Source organism: Vanellus vanellus, assembly GCF_965231255.1.
Source record: "Vanellus vanellus genome assembly, chromosome: 1".
NCBI classification, from domain to species: domain Eukaryota; kingdom Metazoa; phylum Chordata; class Aves; order Charadriiformes; family Charadriidae; genus Vanellus; species Vanellus vanellus.
In genome coordinates, this window is record NC_138905.1 from 5,049,277 (window position 1) to 5,070,578 (window position 21,302).

Genomic DNA, 21,302 nt, shown 5'->3' on the forward strand with positions numbered 1-21,302 from the left:
CCCTGGCCAGAAAAGCAACTTTTTCTAATTTTCTGCCACTTTCTTGCCTATGAAGCACCTTGGTGCTTAGTGTTATAGCTAGAGAGCTGGCCTTGCACTTCAGCTTTCCTCAACAAGCAACTGCTTTGCTTGGCTGCTCACCAGATTCCTTATGATCAGAGACCAGTCGGAGTATGTCCCCTGGTTCCCCGTCAATATTGAAGCAGACGGAGAACTTGCTGGAAGGAAAATCAATGACAAAGTGAGGGTCTCCATCCGCTGAGAAGACATGGAAAAAGAGACAAATGTGAGAGACTTACACAAAACTGCAGTGTCCAAGAATGCACCAAAACTGCTTTTCAAAGTGTGTTTGTCCCTGTTTTTTCTAAGATTTCCTGGTTTGTTGTTTTTAGAGGGTCGGATGGAGTTTGCCAGGAAATGCCATGTTTTGCTTCATTTATCACAAAGATTATTTTATTTTGTTTTGTTTTTCTCACAGAAGAGGTTGGGTTTTCAATGAAAAATCAAAACCCAAAACAGTCCAAGTGAAAATCAGGATATTTTCTTCCTGGAATATCATTTCAGTGATTTACGGGAATTGTCATGCAGGTGTTTTTTACTCCTCCATCCGCTGTTGGGAGGCTACATCCCCCACAGCACATAAAAATATATCCTCTAACCAAGGACTGCTGCATGGACACCTTTCACACTGAACCTTCCTGGTTCTTAATATCAGACTGGAGCAGTCAACAGATTTTAAACAATTCCACAACCTTTATTTTTCAACAATCCTTGGCCTATCATCAACTACCAGCTAGGTCAGTCGGTAGAGTATCTGTCATCCATCTCAGTGGCCAGCCTGGACCAAACCATGACACTGTTATGAATAAGACCAGCCAAAACCCCTAGTTTGTAATGTAAATTTGACCTTATCCAGTGAAATTCAAATCTAAATTGACCTGGGTTTATTCTTCAGTGTTTAATGTATGAAAAGGATGTTAAGTAGAGGTGCAGAATCAACAGGGAAATAGCAAAGCACTATCAAATTTTCTTTTTTTTTTTTTCCCTTCGACAACACTTTCTATGTTTCAGCAACTTTAATTTATAAAATGTTTTTTGATTAGTTCTAGTAGAAAGAGAACAAGCTTCCTGTTCTCCCCTAATCTACAGCAGTCTCAAATGTGAGGCTCAAGTGTTGTAGATCATCTGCCTTGCTATCTTTCCTCACCCTTCTCATTACTGATCCTCTCTGTATTTTGTTTTTGTTTTCATTTTCCTCCTTATGCTGCAGGTCTAGTAAATAGGATTTTCGCTCATCCATTGGGACAGTTATACCACAGTGGCATGCAACTGAGGTTTCCATAAATCAACCACTATTACTTTGGATTATTAAAGGCATGAAAACAGGCACTGACCTGAAGTTTTGGAGATTTTAATTCTTTGTTTATCTTGCCGCCTGTGTATACCTAAGAGAGGGGAAGGAAGGCTGTTACAAATACTTACTGAACAGCAGGAAGAGCCATAGTATAAAAATATTCCCAAAATATTATTCAACAAGATTGTGGGACTTATTCTTGCAGCTACTTTAAGCTTCATTTAGAATACCAATTTTTCCTCAATAGTTTCTACAGAGCAGTAAGTGCTTCCGGGAGCAAGTCAGGTGCCTAAAAAGTTTGCTCGAGGTCACACAGCCCCCAATTAGCAAAATCAATATGATCTCAGCTTTCCGTTTATCACCCCTCGGTTCACAGGCCAGATCATCCCTGTTGCCAAAGTCAGCCATGAGACATTGCCGATGCAAAAAAGATTTCTTACCAGTACACAGTTATTTTTATCTCATACCTGGTGGTGCCTTGTGTCCCTGCAAGCTCTGCAACTTCTCACCAATGCCATCAGTAGAAGGGCTGATAAACTCCTCCTGAGGTGGTTCTGAATGGAGCCCAGCCTCTTTCATCTTCAGAACGGTGAAGGGAGTAACAAAATTGTAAGTCAGGGCCATTGACTTGGCTTTCTCTGCCAAATAGTCTTTTTCCTGATTATCATCACTCTTCAAACGGGAGTTAAGCAATTCCTTGATAGTGAGGTAACTCCATGCCCTCTCAATGTAATTTTTGTCACCTTTGCCATCTTCCAGGCCAGGGACACCTCTGATGTCATTCCTGCTTGGCAGGTCAATAGCCACATCTGTTTTGAGGAGGATGTACTTCTTAGAGTTGCTAGCGGTCACCTCCACATGCAGGCTATCTGAGGTACGATTGATGAGTTTGCCAGCTATTATAATTTCAGAGCCATTGAAGTAGTTAGGGAAGAAGTTCTGGGTGACTTGCTCCACGTTGTCTTCAGGGTAATCAACACGGATGTCAGAGAGAAGGGGTGTCCCAATTTCATCATAGAACCTGAAACAAAGACACACTTCTCACTGTTAGTACTGTTCCTCCAACTGTACGCACACACTCTTGCACTTATACATGGCCAAGGATACAGTCAGGCTATCTAATATGGCTCCTGAGACATTCAGGAGCAGTTAGAGCTACCAGGCCCCAAATTTAACTACTGCATCTGGTGTAACTGTGTCTAGAGAGACAGGATAGTCTCTACCCTTACAGATTTTCAAAACTTGAGTGGACAAGGCCCTGAGAAACCTCACCTAAATTTGAAGTTAGCTCTTCTCTGAGCAGAAGGCTGAATTACATGACCTCCAGAGGCCCCTCTCAACCTGAAGTATTCCCTGCCTCATTTTAGTTTTCATTGTTTCTTAGGCATCACAACAGAGTCTCTTAAGTATGTTCAGAAGCATCGCAGTATGGTCTGGCAGTCACCTACATTCCACTATGATTCCAGAGCTCTGCATGGAGATATTTGTGACCACTTAAGTTTGCTTAAGAGGGACCATCCATCAAATGTAAGTTCTTGGCTTCTCAGGCTCACAGAAAGCACCCTAGTTATTTCAAAATGTACTTTGAAAAGATGCTATTACCCATAGTTTTCTGGCGGTATTAAGCATGGTATTCCAGAGCCAGGAACTGTAAGACCAAGATGCTAGGCCCCTCAAAGCTGGAGAGTATCTGAACCAAAGCTTCTGTATCACTGGAAGAGACCTAGATAATACGGTTTGGGATGGTCAGCGTGGGACAGGTAGGAAGGTGGTTTTCTGAGGGTCAGAGGAGAAATAAAATCAAGAAGGAATCTCACTATGGCCCCAGAAATGAGGACATTTCCAAGGAATGGTGTAATCTTAACTACTAAATACAGGAGGACTGGCAGAAGAGAACTTGCTGCTACCTTATGGCCGACTTTCCGTTGGAGCTAGCAAGGACTTGTGTGGAACCAGAGAATTTAACCCTATAATGCTTTATTAACGTGACCTACCATACTTCTGAGAACACTTTGCACTGGACAGGCCAGAAAGCCTTTATGTGGGGTCAAGGCCTAAGTTTGGAGTACTGTGCGATGTGTTTTTGATGGATCTTCCCAAGCTGCTCCAAGAATGCCATCTTTCCCACTTAAATGCTCAGACTCCTCATCTCTTGGCAAGTCATTTGAGTTTAATTTGGTAAATAAACAAAGAATAGGCCTCAGCCCTTTTTTAGTTCTGGCTGCATTTATTTTTCACATCTGCTTAAACAGATTGTCTGGAAGTCACACTTTCTGTTTTATTCTCTCTCCAAGGAAACCCAAAGCCTGAATTGGCTGGCTTTATTTTAAAGTCTCACTGAGCGGTCACTGTCTTTGATGCAGAGACCTTGATGCATTTTAAAATACAAGTGAATTGAACCTGAGGACTTTCTGTAAAACAGCTCCTGGGGTATAGCAGATAGCGGAGTGAAGGACACAACCTGTTTTATAGTACAATGCAAGGAAGTATCTGTGTAAAAATACAACGCACCGACTACAAAAATCAGAAATGACATTGGCACCCATGTAGATTTTTCCCTCCAACAGTGATTTGAATTGGCCTCCAGCAAGCGATGGTGCCTTTCCATATAAATTTGGCACCAGATGCCAAATGGGTTTGCCATCACTGAGCTTGGTAAACAGTGAGCTGTTTATCAGATAGAGGTGTTTGAACAAGTACTTGCAGTGCTGGGTTCCTGTGGCCCAATCAATCAGCACATCCTCCATTTGCCAGGGAATGCCACTTGCTATCCAAAACGCACGTTCTGAGAAGCAAATGACATAGATGGAGTAGCAGATGGATCTACAAAATCTGGCTTAAAAGGAAGACACTCTTGTCCAACCATAGCCACCACAGAAAGAAAAGCTGTAGTGGAAGGTGCATGGTCTCGTTGCTCCAGATGAATTAAACACTAGCTAGGTGAGAGGTCTCTCCTCAATGACTGTCTCTTTTTGGTTTCTGACGTTCAAAACACTAATATTTTGGGAGTGAAAGCCAAACGTTCTTGCCTGGAAGTATTGACACACTGCCTGACTTTTTAGACAGAGCTGTGGTTCAGATATCATTTTGCTGTTCCTCACTAGGGTCTCCTCTTGGACTACAGCTGCCTGAGAACAGAAGAGGAACGTAATCTCTGGTCCTACTGAATGATGAAGATTACAAGAAACTTGTTAGGAGTTTGGGTCACAAAGAATGAGGGAATAAAGCAACTACATGATCATCACAGGAATGACCCTTCTGTATTTTCCCAAGTCAAATATTTTGGAGTTTGGGCATAAGGTTATCTTTTTCAAAAAATAAAGAAATCATTTTCTGTCCCAAACTGGGATCTCCATTCCTGACCCCTTCATGCTCTTTCTGTTGTCAATGTGAAGTGAGCAATGCATCCTTTCCTCCCTCTGTCCACCTGTGGAGAGGTGGTACTCATGCCTCCCATGTCTCCAGGTTTACATGCCCAAACCAATGATCTGAATTAGGGAAACAAATAACTTGTTCTGAGGGGTTGGGAAGCTCCAGTAGGAAGGAGACTATTTCTGTGTAGGCATCCTCAGTGTCTGAGCATACTCTGCCTCTCTCAACCAGAGCTGAGCCTCAGAGAAACTCCCATCTCTTGCAATGTCTCCTTAGAGGATTTTCCTTCCCAAAACCCTTGCCCAGAGGACCCAATGCAGCCATAAGCACAGGAAAAGCAGAACAAACCCTTTGAGGTGGCTAGCTGCATCCTCATCCTCCTGGAAATGCCTCGTCATGCCACAATTCTCCAGTGCCATCCTCTCCAGCAGCTTCTGGTCCACATCATTGCCAATGCCAATGGTGAAGAGGCAAAATTTATCACGGATGGCATCCTTGGTGTTGCTGAGGATTTTGGACGACTGTGTTTCCCCAACAGTCGGCCTCCCGTCCGTGAGGAAGATGATCAGAGAGACGGTCCTGGCATCGATGTCGTTCTGAGCAATGTAATCATTTAACAGCTTTGCACCAGTCTGGAGAGCACCATTAATATTAGTCCCTGGGAAGGTACCAAAATGATTAGCTCATTTCTCCTTCTAAGAGTGGTAAAAATAATTTCCCTAAGCTCCCATTAGTACAACAACAGCATCTCTGTTCATCAGGATGTTCCTTTTCTCTAGGTGAGGTTGCGCTAACCCTTTAATTCAATTCAGCTCTGCTCCTCAACACCAGTTTGACAGAGGTGTTTATAGTCTTATGAATAACAGTTTATTATGTGCAATTGCTGTTTCCTTGAATGTCTCAATGTACAATAGACGGCCATGGTAAGCAGAGTCATAACACATACCATGTCCTGCCGGTACATACAAAACCAGTTAAACTTAATTAGGGACTCTCCCAGATGGTATCTAAACTGGGAGAACAAGTTCTGCACATTTTGTCTGAAGGGCACAAGATTCGAAGAGAGGAAAAAAGCCTTCTAATGGGAAAACAAGTGGTTGTGTTTGTTCTTCAAGCCCCAGGGGCTAACAAAGGTAAAGGGAAGAGAAATGGCTTTGTTAGCTGAGGAGTGTGTTTTCACAAAACTGGCTGGTGAAGAATGGAGCTGCCTGAAGCAGGGAGAGAGGGACAAAACAGGAAATAAATGAGGGACTAGATGTATTGTAGAAGAATTACCATGAGAAGGATTCAAACCTACTGTACGCTCAGGGAAAAAGAAAGCAGGAAAAGGATTACAGGTATCTCCTTGGTCTGTGTATTTTTTGTTCTAGTTAAAGCAAAAAGGGATTGGTTGTGGAACCTTTGCAAGATTAGCATGGGGAAAAAACAGGTCTTGGAAAAAAAGCAGGTGAACTGTGTTGAGCCATACACAACAGATTCCTCCTAGGGGTCTAGAAGGGGATATCTAGGGAGGTTATCAGCAAGGATGGGCTAGCAGGTCTGACCATGCATCATGTACCTAGAAACTTCGCATGCACAGCTCCAGTGACTGAAGCGAGACAAGGAACAAGAAAGGGGCTAAGGCTTCTGGAAAGTCCTCAAAATCATAGAATCATAGAATGGTTTAGGTTGGAAAGGACCTTGAAGATTATCGAGTTCCAACCCCCCTGCCATGGGCAGGGACACCTCCCACTAGACCACGTTGCCCAAGGCCACGTCCAGCCTGGCCTTGAACACCTCCAGGGATGGGGCCTCAACAACCTCTCTGGGAAACTTGTGCCAGTGCCTCACCACCCTCAAAGTGAAAAACTTCTTCCTAATGTTCAATCTGAACCTGCCCTCTTCCAGTTTAAAGCCATTCCCCCTCGTCCTATCACTACATGCCCGAGCAAAAAGTCCTTCCCCAGCTCTCCTGTAGGCCCCCTTTAGGAACTGGAAGGCCGCAATAAGATGTCCCCAGAGCCTTCTCTTCTCCAGGCTGAACAGCCCCAACTCTTTCAGCTTCTCCTCATAGGAGAGGTGGTCCAGCTCTCGGATCATCCTCGTGGTTCTCCTCTGGCCACACTCCAGCAGGTCCATGTCCTTCTCATGTTGGGGACTCCAGAGCTGGATGCAGTACTCCAGGTGGGGTCTCATGAGAGTGGAGTAGAGGGGCAGAATCATCTCCTTTGACCTGCTGGCCACACTTTTCTTGATGCAGCCCAGGATACGGTTGGCCTTCTGGGCTGTGATCGCACATTGCTGGCTTATGTTGAGCTTCTTGTCAATCAGCACACCCAGGTCCTTCTCCTCAGGGCTGCTTTATTGCAAAATGGTTTTGAACCAAAACCCTGCACCTAAATATCATAATACTCTTTCAGTCTCCATCCAGATCCAAAATTCCAGAACGATTTTTTTCCCCAGAAACAAAAGAAAACCATCCTATGCAGCAGATATTGTGTCATTTCAAACCCAACCGTATCACAGAGCTACCAAGTACTGAAAACTGCCTTTTGTCACATGCACAAATATTTAGCAGCAATATTTTTTTCCCATTTCTTTGGTGTGCGAGTACGACAAAACAGTGTAAGCACAGCATGTTCTTTGTGTGTGCGATCTGTGAGCCTGAGCACATTCATGTTGACTGGAAGATACTCAAGCAACAGCACCTTTACAGGGAAAATGCAGAGTTAGCCCAAACTGAAGGACCGCTGGCCTGTGGTGGAGAATCACTGCACCTTCCTGTTGAACCTTAGTTAATCATTTCCTTTTACTTTTGTTCTCTGGCAGGTTCATGGGCAAACTCAGTTGGTTCCTGCACAGCTCTTTTGGCACTTCAGGAGTAAAAAGCTTTGTACTCTGAGTTTAGTCCCACTATTGGTAATTGTTTAACTGGGTAGGTCCCTTGGCCACTTCCTAAACTCTTCCTCTCACAATACAAAGAGTACGGCAAACCATCCTGTTTGCTGTGTTTTTCCATCAGAGAGTTTCCTTTGCTAGGAGTGGTCACTGCTCAGGGGCAGCCATGGGAAGGCCCTGTCTGACCTTCAACCACCTGTGACTGCTTGCATGGGGAAGGTTTTGCATAGGTCATTTTGCAGCTCTGCTTACCTGGGGAGTGTTCAGCTAGGATGGGCACAGCTGCCAAAGTACGTTTGATTACAAACCTCACTATGTTTTTTTTATACTAGTGTCCATAGCCTCACAGGAGACCACTGAACCAAATTCAAAATCATGCCTGCACTCTGCTACTGTTCTGGGGTCTCCTCCTCTCCCCTCTTCGCTCCTGGCAACAAGGCACAAGCAAAAAAAAAAAGGACAAGAACTTCTTAAATGTCATTCTGGCTGCTCCTTGGTAGAGATAAGAAGAAGACAGTACTAGGTGAGAAACTATCTCTTGCAGAAGGCAATCCCGCAGCCCACACTAGGCAGCCCATCCCTGGAGTTTGCAGCCCAGACAAAACCATGCGTCTGCATTTACATAAGCTTTCAGAAACTGCACAAGTACTGGCTCCTGTGTGTCCTCCACCAGGATATGGTATTTTTTCCTGTGTCCTCGAGAAATAACCTTGGGAACTTTCCCACTCCAAGGGTCTCACCAGATAAATGGGAGAATGGAGCCAACTTGGATTTAATAAGTATATCATGTTTTATGACTGGATCTGGGGACACCTTCCCATCGTGTACGCTGATAAAGGGCACGTATCCTTCTGTCACATAACCCTGAGTGGAGGTAGGGAAGGAGCCCCCTTTTGTCCCAGAACCTAAGTCCCAATGTCATTTTATTGCTCCATGCTACAGGACCACATACCCCTCTCCATTCTGGTGTAGTTAATCGAATAGCAAAATTAATCCCGTTCATATCTTTGCATCGTACCTCCTGTAGGTGACATGTTATGAATGTACTTTTTGGCATCTCTTATATTATTTGGAGTGACTGGCACCAGCCGGTCCTGCTGCCAGACCTTTATTCGGTTGGAAAAGCCAATGATATTGAAGTGGTCTTCAGGCCTTAGGTCCTGGAGAATTGTGAAGAGAGCTTCTTTGGTCTAGAAAGAGAAGAGAACAGAGACCAGTAGGCACAACTGTCACTGTTTTAGTGGGCAAGAATTTAATTCTTCAGATGTTTACTGATATTAAAGACATTTCTACACTGGCAGTTTGGCTTATGAAGCAAATTGGGATGTCCTTCCTTGTCTCAAGGCCTGATCTCTGTGGTGCCAGGTGCTATGCTAAGAGGAAAGAACAACTCTTGCCCAAAAGATCTGGCAAAGATCTATGTCCGTGAGACACATGTCTTGGCCTAACTTAGCTTAAAAATCATGCATAACAATTAGGATAAAAGCTCTCGGTGACTGAGAAAACCATGCTCTGAACTAAGGGCTACTGAATAATGTTGACTAATACCAAAAACCTCGTGGAGTTCTTCTAAAGCCCTCTAGACTTGCAGTAAGCTGTAAGTGGCATATAGTTAAAAAGGTTACTTATAAGTTGAAATACCTCTAAATATATCGAGGATGCACATGCTCTGTTCATAATTAGGATACCAATTGGTATATACATACTCCAATGCATAGTTCGAGCAATTCACAAATGTTTAAGCTAATACGTTCAAATGAATAAGATGATACAAAAAGAAGACCTGACTAATCATTGCAGATTCTACCTGCTAGTCGGTTTTGTCCCAGGCATGTTGTTTTTCCAGCAACATACCAATGTTATATTGCTCTGCTGTTCATCATCCTGTGTAAATATATAGGCAACAAGAGTGATGAAAGCTGGTATCAAGACAAGCTCATAGCAAGAGAGGTTAAGGTTCCTGGGTGATGGGAAAGACAGACCACTAAGGGTAAGCCAACAGGAAGAGTGCAGATGTGTCTGGTTCTCCCAAGTGTGACCAACTTTGATTTAGCAGCGGTGCAGCTGTGTTCACATGAAGACAAACTTCAGCTTAGTAAGACCAGCTGAGAGAAGATGCCTGTCCTGGTTTGAGGCGACAATGCCCAAAAGCAGCCTCTGTCCATGCAAACACACCTGATATTTAAATGCAAAACACATGGGAGGAATACGAGGCAATATCTGTAAGCAGAGGGATCAGCAGCTTCTCAGCTCTGCCCCTTCTTGGCCACCATTAAGCCTTTCAAATTGAAAGGAAAGCTATGCAGGAAATAATATGGTGGACTCATCAGCATTTAAAGGTTTCTCTCATGTCTATCAGGGAAATATGTGAAGGGCTTGTCCAGAAAAAATACAAAAGGTAATCAGCAGTGCTGGAAAACACATGTTTCTAGGCCTGATGTTGCTATGTAAAGACAGTTTGGAAAGGAGCTCAAAGGACTGATGAAGCTGTGTCATCAATATCCCTCTGGATTCTGCATCGAAGCTGATGATGCAATGATGCAACTGCAAACAAATTAACCACCGCAGTGGAATCTCTAATCCTCCCAGCTGGTGACTTGGCTTCCAGTCCGTCTGAAGTTAAGGGGAATATTTCCCATAGCTTCAAACATTTTGGAGCCAGGTCTGGAGTCCCTCCCTGCCTGTTTCTGTCCTCTCTATAAACTATTTTCCTCTGTAGGGGTCACGGGATACATCCCTCCATTTGCTTAGCTGGAACATTGCTCCACGTCTCACCATGATGCATTTTATGAATGTTTCACAGATAAGAATACTAAACCAAATAATGGTGAGAGAGTTTTCTTCACCAAATAATGGTGAGCTAGGTTCACATCACGATGCACACCAAATAAACATTCAAGAAGATGAATGCCTGCCCCAAACATGAAGGCTGTCTCACCAGTCTAACAGTCCATAGAGAACTTGCTAAGATGAGCTAAATAGCAGCAATTTGAGAAAGAAGGAAGGGTTTTATGCTCTCATCTCCTCTTTTACAATAGCCTTTTTAATGTATTATCCAATGCATTTTTACAAGACATCGCCCTTCAGAAGCGATTCACAACATTCACAGTCCCATTTTACAGAAGTGAACACCAAGGAACAGACTACTTTAGTAATGATGTCCAGGCCACAAATGGAGAGCTTTCCAAAACTTGGAGCTTCCAGCTCTCGATCCAGTAGGCCAAAGCATCTCTCATGCATGCCTAGAAGAGCAAACCAGGAATCACATAGTGGAGAAAAGGACTCATTCCATGATAACAAGAGTGGTCCACGCATTTGTTCCTCAAAACTAGGGATCAAAGTAAGCAGAAAGTGAATATGGAGAATCTTCTATCCTGTGTGAGTGTGATCAGGCCTTCGTGCCAACCTCTGCTGAAGGAAATTTGGGGCAGAATGTTAAAGCAAGAAACAATGAGACCACAACGGCTTCCTACATGCAACATTCCCCCTCCATTGCCCCTCAGGGTAGGCAAGGGAGAGAAACAGAGGTGCCTAGAAGCAATGATATGGAAGGAAATGCCCCAAATCTCATTATCCATATTACAGCTCTGATTATAATTTACATGACTTGACCTTTCCCAGTACAAACCCCCTCTTTTCAGTTTTTTGCAATTCTGTCAAACTGCACTTTTCTCACAGGGATTTATTGGGCCCAAACAGCTCTGTTGTTTCTGAGAACAAGGCAAGAGGGAAAATAATCTTGCTTTGGCCTTTTTGCAAAGAGACTGCATCTCACTTCTAGTGTGCTCAGAAATTCCTTTTGACATTCTTGTCTGTGTTCAGCCAAAAGAAAAGGAAGAGGTGAAACAACGCAGAGCAGCAGTGTAGTTCGAGGTACACAGCATCCAGGCTAGAATTGCAGAAGGGGTCAGGAGGGAACTGAAGCAGACTTTCCTAGAAAACACAGCACTTCCCCACACCCTTATACAGGGGCCAAACGTAGGTCTGGGACCATCTCTCTCTCCCCTTCTTTCATTCTCTCTTTCCTTTTTGTCCTTTATTTTTGTCACAGTTAAGTCATTTCCATGGAGCTTGAGTCAGTTTTTCCCAGGAAAATGTTCCATCATATTTTACTGCTCATGCACAGACAGCCTGGATTCTGGCATCTCTAGCATGTGCTTGCCTCTGCAACTTCAATAAAAAGCCTTTGAATTTATGTAATGTATATACACTCAAACATATGTACAAGGGTGTGTGTGTGCACATGGTTTCGCTCCAAAGCAAACAGAATGAGGGAGGCCATATGATTCATTCTCCTGTAGCTTTTACCTCATCCCAAGTAAAAATAAAGGGTGGGATTCAGCTTTCCCAACTCAGTCATCAGAAAGCTGGGCATTGCATCTAATCCCCTCTCTAGGCAGGGGAAGACACCTCCAGAGAGTAATCCATCCCATCTGTTTTGGATAGGTTTTAGGATGGGCTGAGTCACTGTCTGGAAGTGCCTGTCTCCCAGTCCCTCCAAGAGGCTGAGTGGCTCAAGTATAGAGAAGGTGGGACTCACCTCAAGACCAAATCCTGCTCAGTCCCGAGCATTATAGTGCTTACCGGAGCTAAAAGGATTTCAACTGGCTCTCCACCTCTCCCAGAGTGCTCTGGATTGCCTGGCTCATCCTATGCGTTTCCCTCTCTCCTTCCAACCCATAAGGACCTCCAGGTTTATCCTAAAGACTGCAGTCCTCATGGGGTGGCAACACACGCTTTGCTAGCAATATCTCTCACCCACAAAAGGGCTGCGAGAGATACGTGACTTCCCTCTGGAGGGTTGGATGTGATTCAGGAGCTGGCAGGCAGAAGCAACTTTAAATAAGGAGAATATTTTGGTAAAAGTGCACTGCTTGAAATCCTTAAGTACGCAGCTATGACTGAGTGCTCTTGGTGCCCAGCCCTCTCCTCCAGACTCCACCAGCCCCTAGGCAAGGATTTGCAGAGCTTTCCGTGCAGAGTGTGCCTGGCAGCGGCTTCAGTCGGAACACGGCAGCAGGTTTCTCGTTCCGGCCTTGTAAGGCCACAGCTGGAACTTCTCCTGGCTCCGAGGAGCCAAGGGCTGAGGCTGCCGTGCGATTCCCAAGCTGCTCCAATGCCGATGGGGTCTTTGCACTTCCAGTCCCCCCTGGCCCCAGTGAGTCACTGCTGCTGAAATTCCTGCCAAAGGATATCTCCTGTGAGGCAAAAAAATTAACTATTTCTTCCCTGGTGAGATCCATATCATTCCTCCCTGGCTGTGCATATGACACTGATTCATTTTGGGGATAAGCTGGGCACAGATCTAACCCACTCACCCTGAGGAAGTCCAGTTTAAGGGTGCAGCGCCCTTGTGCCGGGTGCTCTAAGATCAAACACTTCTCCCAGTGTGTTTGCCTGGGTAGATGAATTTTTGTGTGGAGCAAGGATTAAAGGAGAGGATGTCAAGAAGCAGCAATACAGAACAGTTAAAAAAAAAAATCTATTTTTTTCCAGCTGGGAATAGTTTGTAGCTGTCAGAGTCAAGTTTTAAATCAGGATTTAAAACAGAGTAACTCAGTGGAGGAAGATTCCTCCATTTCCCCCAAATTAGAGTGGATGAAATTGAGCTGAAAAGTAGAGACTGAATTGCCACTCCAGTGCATTTGAGTCACGAAGCTGTGCTGGTGGATAAGCTGTCAGCACAGCTGAAACCTAGGGCTTGAACCAACCATCTCCAGGGCTACAAAATATCACTCTGCAAGTCTGGAGCAGAAGAGTCATGGTCTACAGCTGAGGACAAGGGGGATGACCATGGCTGCCAGGGAGCGGTCACAGTTTTGGTCTGTGCTTGAGAAATGATGAGAAGCTGAAGATGGGTTCTCACTGCCTAAATGACAGATGTGCGGATAGTGTCTTCTCAAGCTTATAGGTCAAGGATAAGCCCAACCACCACTCTGGTCTTCATTGTCACCTCCACGCCAATACCTGGACATGCAACACAACTGCTGCTTTTCTGCTTCGTGCTTACTGAGGACCTTGCATCACGGCCAAGATTATTCACAGCTGCATGACCCCCAGCAACAGCAGGAAGAAGGCAACTATGATTCTATGATAACTCCCTCAGCCACACTCCAGCTGTGAATTGTCACCTTTGTACCTGGCCCTTGGGGCTAGCTCTAACAGACCCCACAGCTTAAACAGTGATGGAGCAAAGCATGGGAAGAGACACACTCCCATGGGAGACCCAAGAGCTTTCTTGGGTCAAAGAGCTGTCTCAGGGACATCTGGGATGATGTCAGACCATCTGGGTACCTTTTAGGAGGAATCTGAGTCCCGATGACATTTCTCCCACAGTCTCTTGGTTGTTTGAGGAGCAGGGTGAGGGTGAAGCCTGGCTACCCTGAAAGCTGTGCAGTTCAAAGGGAGACAATGTGTGGTTGTTAAATGCCACGGCATTGCCAGACATTGGCCCTGCTATGAAGCAAGCAGGGAATTCAAGCACCTCATTATAATGCATGTCCCAAGCCCCCATATTCACATTTTCCACTGCCTAGGAGCACTTGTAAGTGCTTCATCCCAGGCCCACATCCTCTGTGCAAGCTTCAAGTCAGCCCATTAAAAAAAAAAAAAAAAGAGAAAAAGAAAGTCAAAAGTCTTTCAGTTCATGCTGAATCCAATTCTGTATGCCTAGTGGGTATCTGCAGCGCTGCAGTGTATCTCCCTTGGAAACAGCTTCCAGATACAGAGGCAGCTCTCCCAGCACCCACCCCGCCAGTGCCTCTGAGATCACTTTGGCAATCCTCGCCTGCACCCTGCATGCCCAAACACAGCTGGCATCTGCCCTCGCAACGGCTGTGCAGTGAGACATCGACACCAGTGACACAGCTCCTTTCCAGCCTCAGCCAGTACCAGGGAACCACGTGGGCTCCAGATCAATCAGTCTAAAAGAGCAGAGGGGAAAGCATCCACCACCAAAGGCTTTGGAAAGCGGTACCCGTCAGCTGAAAGCGCTGCACGAGGGCAGTCTGCAGATAACAGACAGGGGACCATCTGCAACCATATACTGAAGGATGTCACAACTAGAAGACAAAATTTCAGCAGGCTTTACTTTGTCCTTCCAGATCCTCTGTGAGAGACCGTATTTGACAAGAAAGGAGCTAAGGCACAAGATGTAAGCTCAAAGGGAATTAGGAACCCACAGCTCTGTCCAAGGGCTCAGAAAACAGATCTACTACAGTGAGAAGGAGAAAAGTACAAGTAAATACGTTGTTCGGCAAAACACTGCAAGGAAGTACAAGGAGAAAAAACAGAAGAGGTCCCTCTTTCCCTTCAATGTCCTCTATGCTTTGGTTCATATCAAACATGCGCAGGCAGCTGGTAAAAAGGTCCAGAGCTGGCTTTTCCGAGCTACAACAGCCATATCTGGTCAAATCTGCCCATCGTCTGTCAGAGGAATTAATACTGTGACTTCAGGAAAGGCCGGCGTCAGTGTTGCACCTGAAACGGTGCTATCGAGGTCAGCCAAGGTACTGCCATAGATTTGGTTTGGGATCCAGCAGCCAAGGGAAAGGCAGTGCGAACCCCATTGCCATTTTACACAGAGGAGATGAGGTACAGAGCGAGCAAAGGTTTGGGCAGTGTCATTCCTGCTGAGGCTTGAAACCGCACCGTGTGAGTTTTGCCTTCCTCTATGTCCCTGTTTCCCTTCTGTCCACGTAATGCAGATCACGTGCCAGTTGCCAGTAACAGGGACTTCTGTACCAAAAATGGGGTTTAACCCAGAAGTGTATCCTTGGAAATTTTTTTTTTTTTTTTTAACCTTCCTCCATCCCCCTTTTGTGGAGGACAATCTGCCCTTTCTTCCTCTACAGGGAGCGCCATGCAGTTCAGGAACTGCAGCTCACCCTCTCCCTATCAATGTATCTTTGTGCTTTCTTCCTGGCAGACACTGAGCGCGTAACCAAAGAAAACTCCTTCACAATTCTGGACAACAAGCATTTTGTTTTACACTGACACTGGCCTGTGACGGGAGGCAGTTTGGTTGTAGAGCTCTGGACAATAAAGGTCTGTCTCCAGTCCGTGGTTCCGTCTCTCCCGCCTGAACATCACAGATCCCTCGCGAGTAACTTGGACATTGCTGACTCCCTACGTGGCCTTAGAAACAAATTGCTTTGTAGTTTCCCTGACTGCGAAAGAAATTCTCCATCATTTAGAGCAACTGTTTCTATTGCCTTTTCTGAAAAAGATTTTCCACTTAACATTGAGTAAACCATTTAGCTCCACATTCATCCAGGGCATTTAAGCACTACATTTCTGCTCAGTGGAAGATAAAACTGTCTTCAAGGATGTGGACAAGCTTCACTATCAGTTGGGGTAACTTCTCTCAGAGCCAACAGCGTGGTGAGGATAAATATATGAAAAACTGCAAAGGGATCTGATTTGTCAGAAACTGGAATTTCACGTGGCCAGAGGGCAGAGTAGATGCTAAGTCTTTGCAATCTCACTGCAGCATTGAGGATATAAATAAATGCCTGTACAAAAATTTAAGGAGGCGAGTTCTTATCAGCACCAAGCATCACTACTTCAGGTCCTTATCAACAGTGCAGTATGGATTACAGTCGGAGCAGTAAACTTTTCCGTACAATAAGTCAAAGGAAAAAGCTTAAAGGCTGCCTGACAGAGCCATGCTGAAATAACCCCACTGGAAACAACGGGGCTACCCAGGCGGACAGCCAGATTGACACAGCAGTGTCTGAAGATGACATTCTTGTCTTTGCTTAGCTCATTTTCAATGGCATCACATCTCATAACATGCCAGTCAGACACTCAAACCCCCATCCTGTCAGCACAACAAACAATTTCCATGGAGCGAGCAGCTAAAAGGTCAACACCAAGGGAAACGTGCCCCACGCCCTCAATACAGAGCTTGACATCTCTCCCTCTGCCCATCCTCAGAAGATGGACTTAGTCCCAGCACATGAAAACTGTTCCAGCAACTCAGGACTTTCGTTCTGTCACACACATCAGCGACCGACACTTCTGGGAAGAGCTGACGTGCCCAAGAGGCTGTCCACAGCACATCCCCTCAACTCCAGCAACCATTAGCTGCTACGTTATGCGGCAGGCATTCGGCTGAGACACGGGTTGCTATGCTTTTCATGTTGATTTGCCTCCATTCTTCACCACGTAGCCACCCTCGCACGGTGGGGCCTCAGCAGTCGGAAGCCTGCCGGGTTTGAAGCTTTCTAGCCCCTTCCCAGAACACCCTCCCTGCGCGTGTAACCTGCTAGGTGCATTGCCCCTTCACGGAGAGATGTTTCCTCTCCATGGAGAAGAGGTCTGTGCTATTTCACCAAAGAGAGATTGTGCCGTTCCTACTCAGGGAGAAGGTTTATTTCTCCATGAAAAGGAGTCCTGTGCTTTCACAGAGATAAAGTATCTGTTATCCCTCTGCAGAGGCTGTGACTCTGCAGCCACCTCCTCTCATAGCCCTGGCCCTTTTTCCTTGAACTGTGATACCTCTTACTTTTGGATACAACTTCTCCATTTTCACCTCCAGTGAGTGAGGGATAGTGACAATGGTTGGTTTGTTGGAGCAAAGACCCAGCACTTTTGCTCAGGGTTAGCATTAAGCAATACAAAAGCACTAAATTGTTCTTTAAAAACTGCAAACTTGCCTGTTTTCCCACCTGAGAGTCTGCCACAGTGCCCTCCAGTCCTCCAACACCTGCTCCCCTTCCCATTTTCCCAGTTTCCAAATCCCCTCAAGCATCTCCAGCTCCAGGATCCCCACTCCCACCCGCACATCTCTGCCTTCAACCCTTCTCCTGCCCACTTCCATCCCAAGCCACTGCCTCAGACGTGAGCACAGGCCAAATCTTTGCCCAAAACTCTGCAGAGAAGAGAGCAGATGTTTTGGAGGAGATGAAGTCACTGCATCAGGGGTAACTGTCCAAGCAAAAACCCTCTTCTCATGACACAGGTAGTATCGTATCCCTCATTCCTAAGGGACCTCAAATTACATCATGAGGACCTCAGAGTCAGAACTGCTTGGGAACATGCATGTAATATAACATGGAAGACCTCACTCCAGCAGACTTCTACATGAGATCCCACAAGCACTTGTGAACTTCAACTGCTCTTCACAGTTAACAACAGACTGTCCCAGTTGAGCAATGTGTAGCACACACCCCATATTAGGGTGAAGGGGTATTCACATGGAAACAGCAGTGTTGTTGCAAGCAGTGTTAGACTAATAGCTTAAGTCTTAGCAAAGATCGGATGTCTTTTAGACTTGGGGGATTTTGCACAGCCATAAGCCCAGCCATGAGTTTGCCAGCTGAACAGACAAGACTCTGCAAAGAGACAAGCACAGGCAAAGAAAATAACCTACTTAAGTTCACGTAACAGATCCATGATGAAAACACAAATAGAAGCCAGGTCTAGCTTCCAGGTATTGCTCCAGCAACTGGAAAAACACAATTCCAGCTTGGAAAGCACTATTAAAGAAAGCCAGATCTATAGCTTCATAGACTTGCATGCATGTGCTAGAACCTTGAGCATACTAATAGGCTTTAAGGGCTCTGATCAGGCCCACCTGGGGCCTCCAACCACACTCCTGTCCATTTAAACTCCAGCCTGGGCCCTCCGTCCTGGTCTGAATCTCAGACCAAGAGCTGTCTCTAGCTCTGTCACAGTTTTGCTGGGTCAGAGACCTCAATGACCCTGATCTATGGAGTGACTTCCCAGCTTGATTTAGCACCTTTCTTTTCACTATGGACTTGTCTGGTGATCACTGGGCTGTGTCTGTCACTCCAGTAGCACCTGTTTTCAATTCATCCTTTGATGAATTCAGCAAAGGTCTCATTGAAGCCTTTGGGAGAACTCTTATTGTCTTCATGGGGTTTCAGTTCAAGAATCAGCAGCATTTCCAGGCCAAACTCTACACTTGTTTTTGCATCCTATTTACTCTGAACCCAATTAAAGGACTCGCCATTTATAGGTGGGCTGGGGTCTTCCTGGGAAATTCTGTCTCTACTTCTACTGCTTCAGCATGGAGTGAATCAGACGGGGGCTGTTAGTCCTGAGACCAGAAGCAGATGCTCCCTGTCCTGAATATCTGAGGGCATCTTGCGCTGAATGTTACTTGCTTCTCTGTATGACCCTGTCACTGTTTATAAGTTTTAGGGCTTAGGGAAGACAGACTATTTTGCTGCGTGACAAGTACGCGTGTCTTTCTTTGAAGCTGGGCAATTAAAGTCTATATGGATCTGCTGTCTTATTTACAGTAGTAGATCCTATATTCCATATTCACACCTACAGAGAGGACTGAGATGAAACTGCTGTTGTGTATTCCCAAGTAGGAGGCAGCTGCGTGAAGTTGTTGGAGTTGGAGACGCTGCGTACAGCAATTCGTTCACTCAGGCTGTTGTTTTCCAATAGAAATGGAAAAGATGACAAATCTTTCCTCTACACAGTAGCTTTAAACTCATTAAAGGCTGTAATTAGAATTAGCATTTTTTCCAAAGTCCCCTGGTGATTTAAGGCAGTTCTCTTGGGCAGCAGCCATTATTTGGACCAGTAGTCAAAAGGCCTGCAGCCAGCTCTACAGCAACCAGCAGAAGTCAGTGGAATTTCAAGTGAGAACATTACATGTTCGGGTGCTTGTCTGCTCTCTCACCACCCTCAAATTACTCGGAGGGGGTCCATGTGCTGAGGCAGAGATGTTTAGGGATACATGTATATAAGGCACTCGGGCCCTCAGAAGGGTCAGCGTGGGTCACAAGATCAAAGGTGCCAACAGGGTCCCTTGGATGGATGCAGGCAAATAAACTGAAGCATTTGCAAATACGCAGCAGGTCCCAGCTTCAGCTGAGTTCCTCCTAGCACAATTAACCTCAAAGAAAATTACAGTCTGGCACACGACCATTGACAAGTTGCCAGGCTTGCGGTGTAGCCAACTGTTTAACTGAGTGTGTGGGCATTTATTGCCTGTGGGAAAGGTAAGGTGAAATGAATCTGTGGTTGAAACAACTACGTTTTACCACGTGTCTCCAAAACATCTGCAAATCCATCCTCTCGTGGACACATACATAGCTTGGAACATGCTTGTTCTACAACACTGAATTGCAGGCTGATAAAGGTCCTTTTCCACCATGTTTGTTGAAGCTGGGGTTAATCATGGTAGTCACAAGGTGGCGAACCTGTAACTGGCTCCTCTTTCTCCTAGTTATACCCATGTAAAATTGTTATGTCCCCCTCCACCTCTAAAGCCAAAGGTACCATCAAAACCAGATCAGACTGCTCAAAGGGCAAGTCATTTTGCTTCCCAGTAAACCTTGTAGATACAACCTGTTCCCCGGGCTCTTCTGGCTCCTGTTAAAAGCAACTATTCTGCACAGAGCTTGCTGTGTTTTTTTTTCAAATGAAGGAACAAAGCCTGTGAGGACAAATCCAGTATTTTCCTTGCCAGTGGGGCAGCAGTAGTGACATGCAAAGTCTTGAACGCATGATGCACAAGAGTTTGCTCTTGCTGACCTTTGTGTCCCTGCCAGTGCTAGGTGGTGACTGTTGCAAAGGCCCAGATTCCCAGTGGAGGTGGACTGCTGTGACACAGTTGAGTCTGCCAGACATTACCAGAGTTCAGAGGCTGTGAAAACTGTAGGAGGAATACGCACGTTAGCTTATCTTCCCCACAAAACTGATATATGTGATGTGAGGGGAATGTCTCAAGGATCTTAATGATTTGATTACAAGCTGGTCAACCAGTTTCACCATATATGTTTGCAACTGGGTCTGGACACCTTGTTGCTTCAGACTGAGATATCTTAGGAAGAAAAGGATGGCACAAACAGATAAAAATTCATGTAGGAAAAGGAAAAACTTGGGAGAGGAAAAGAAGAAATGACTCACAATCAGATTGTCGGAACTGCAGGATGCTTGAAAGCCTGACCTCATTTGAGACCCCATCTGGAGTACTGCGTCCAGCTCTGGGGCCCTCTGCATAGTAAAGACATGGACCTGTTGCAGTGGATACAGAGGAGGGCCACGAAGATGATCAGAGGGCTGGAGCACCTCTCCTATGAGGACAGGCTGAGAGAGCTGGGGTTTTTCACCCTGGAGAAGGCTCCAGGGAGACCTTATAGAGGCCTTCCAGTACCTAAAGAGGGCCTACAAGAAAGATGGGGAGGGACTTTTTACAAGCTCATTTCGTGATAGACAAGGGGTAATGGCTTCAAAGTGGAAAAGGGTAGATTTAGATTATATATTAGGAAGAAATTTTTCACTTTAAGGGTGGTAAGACACTGGAACAGGTTTTCCAGAGAAGTTGTCCTCTGTCCCTGGAGATGTTCAAGACCAGACTGGATGGGGCTTTGAGCAACCTGGTCTAGTGGGAGGTGTCCCTGCCTATGGCAGAGGGATTGGAACTAGATGATCTTCTGGGTGTCCTCCAACCAAAACCATTCTATGATTCTATGACTCACTTTGCCATTAACTTCATGAAGGCTGAAGAGCACAAAACCTCCTCGAGCTTCTGTAGAAAAGGGTGCACAGCTGATGTTTCTCATCCTTGTTTATAAAACCCTAAAAACTGTCCTTTGCCATAGTTGCTGCAACTGACCTGCAAAAGCACTCTTTACAAGTGCTGACTGTATTTTTAGCTGATCTTGCATGTGACTCAGTAGAGAGAAATGAGGCAAAACAGTCCCATGGGATT

At 45.4% G+C, this 21,302-nt stretch overlaps 1 protein-coding gene across 1 annotated transcript in view; it reads right to left on the reverse strand.

Moving 5' to 3' along the window:
• The window catches only part of ITIH5 (inter-alpha-trypsin inhibitor heavy chain 5), a 49,751-nt gene that overhangs the window by 4,518 nt on the left and 23,931 nt on the right, over positions 1-21,302 (reverse strand). The window contains exons 8-12 of the mRNA XM_082496080.1: positions 8,622-8,793; positions 5,075-5,384; positions 1,822-2,375; positions 1,395-1,445; positions 142-258 (exon numbers count right to left, since the gene is read on the reverse strand). Coding sequence (XP_082352206.1) covers positions 142-258; positions 1,395-1,445; positions 1,822-2,375; positions 5,075-5,384; positions 8,622-8,793 — 1,204 coding nt within the window. The remainder of the gene's footprint in view (positions 1-141; positions 259-1,394; positions 1,446-1,821; positions 2,376-5,074; positions 5,385-8,621; positions 8,794-21,302) is intronic.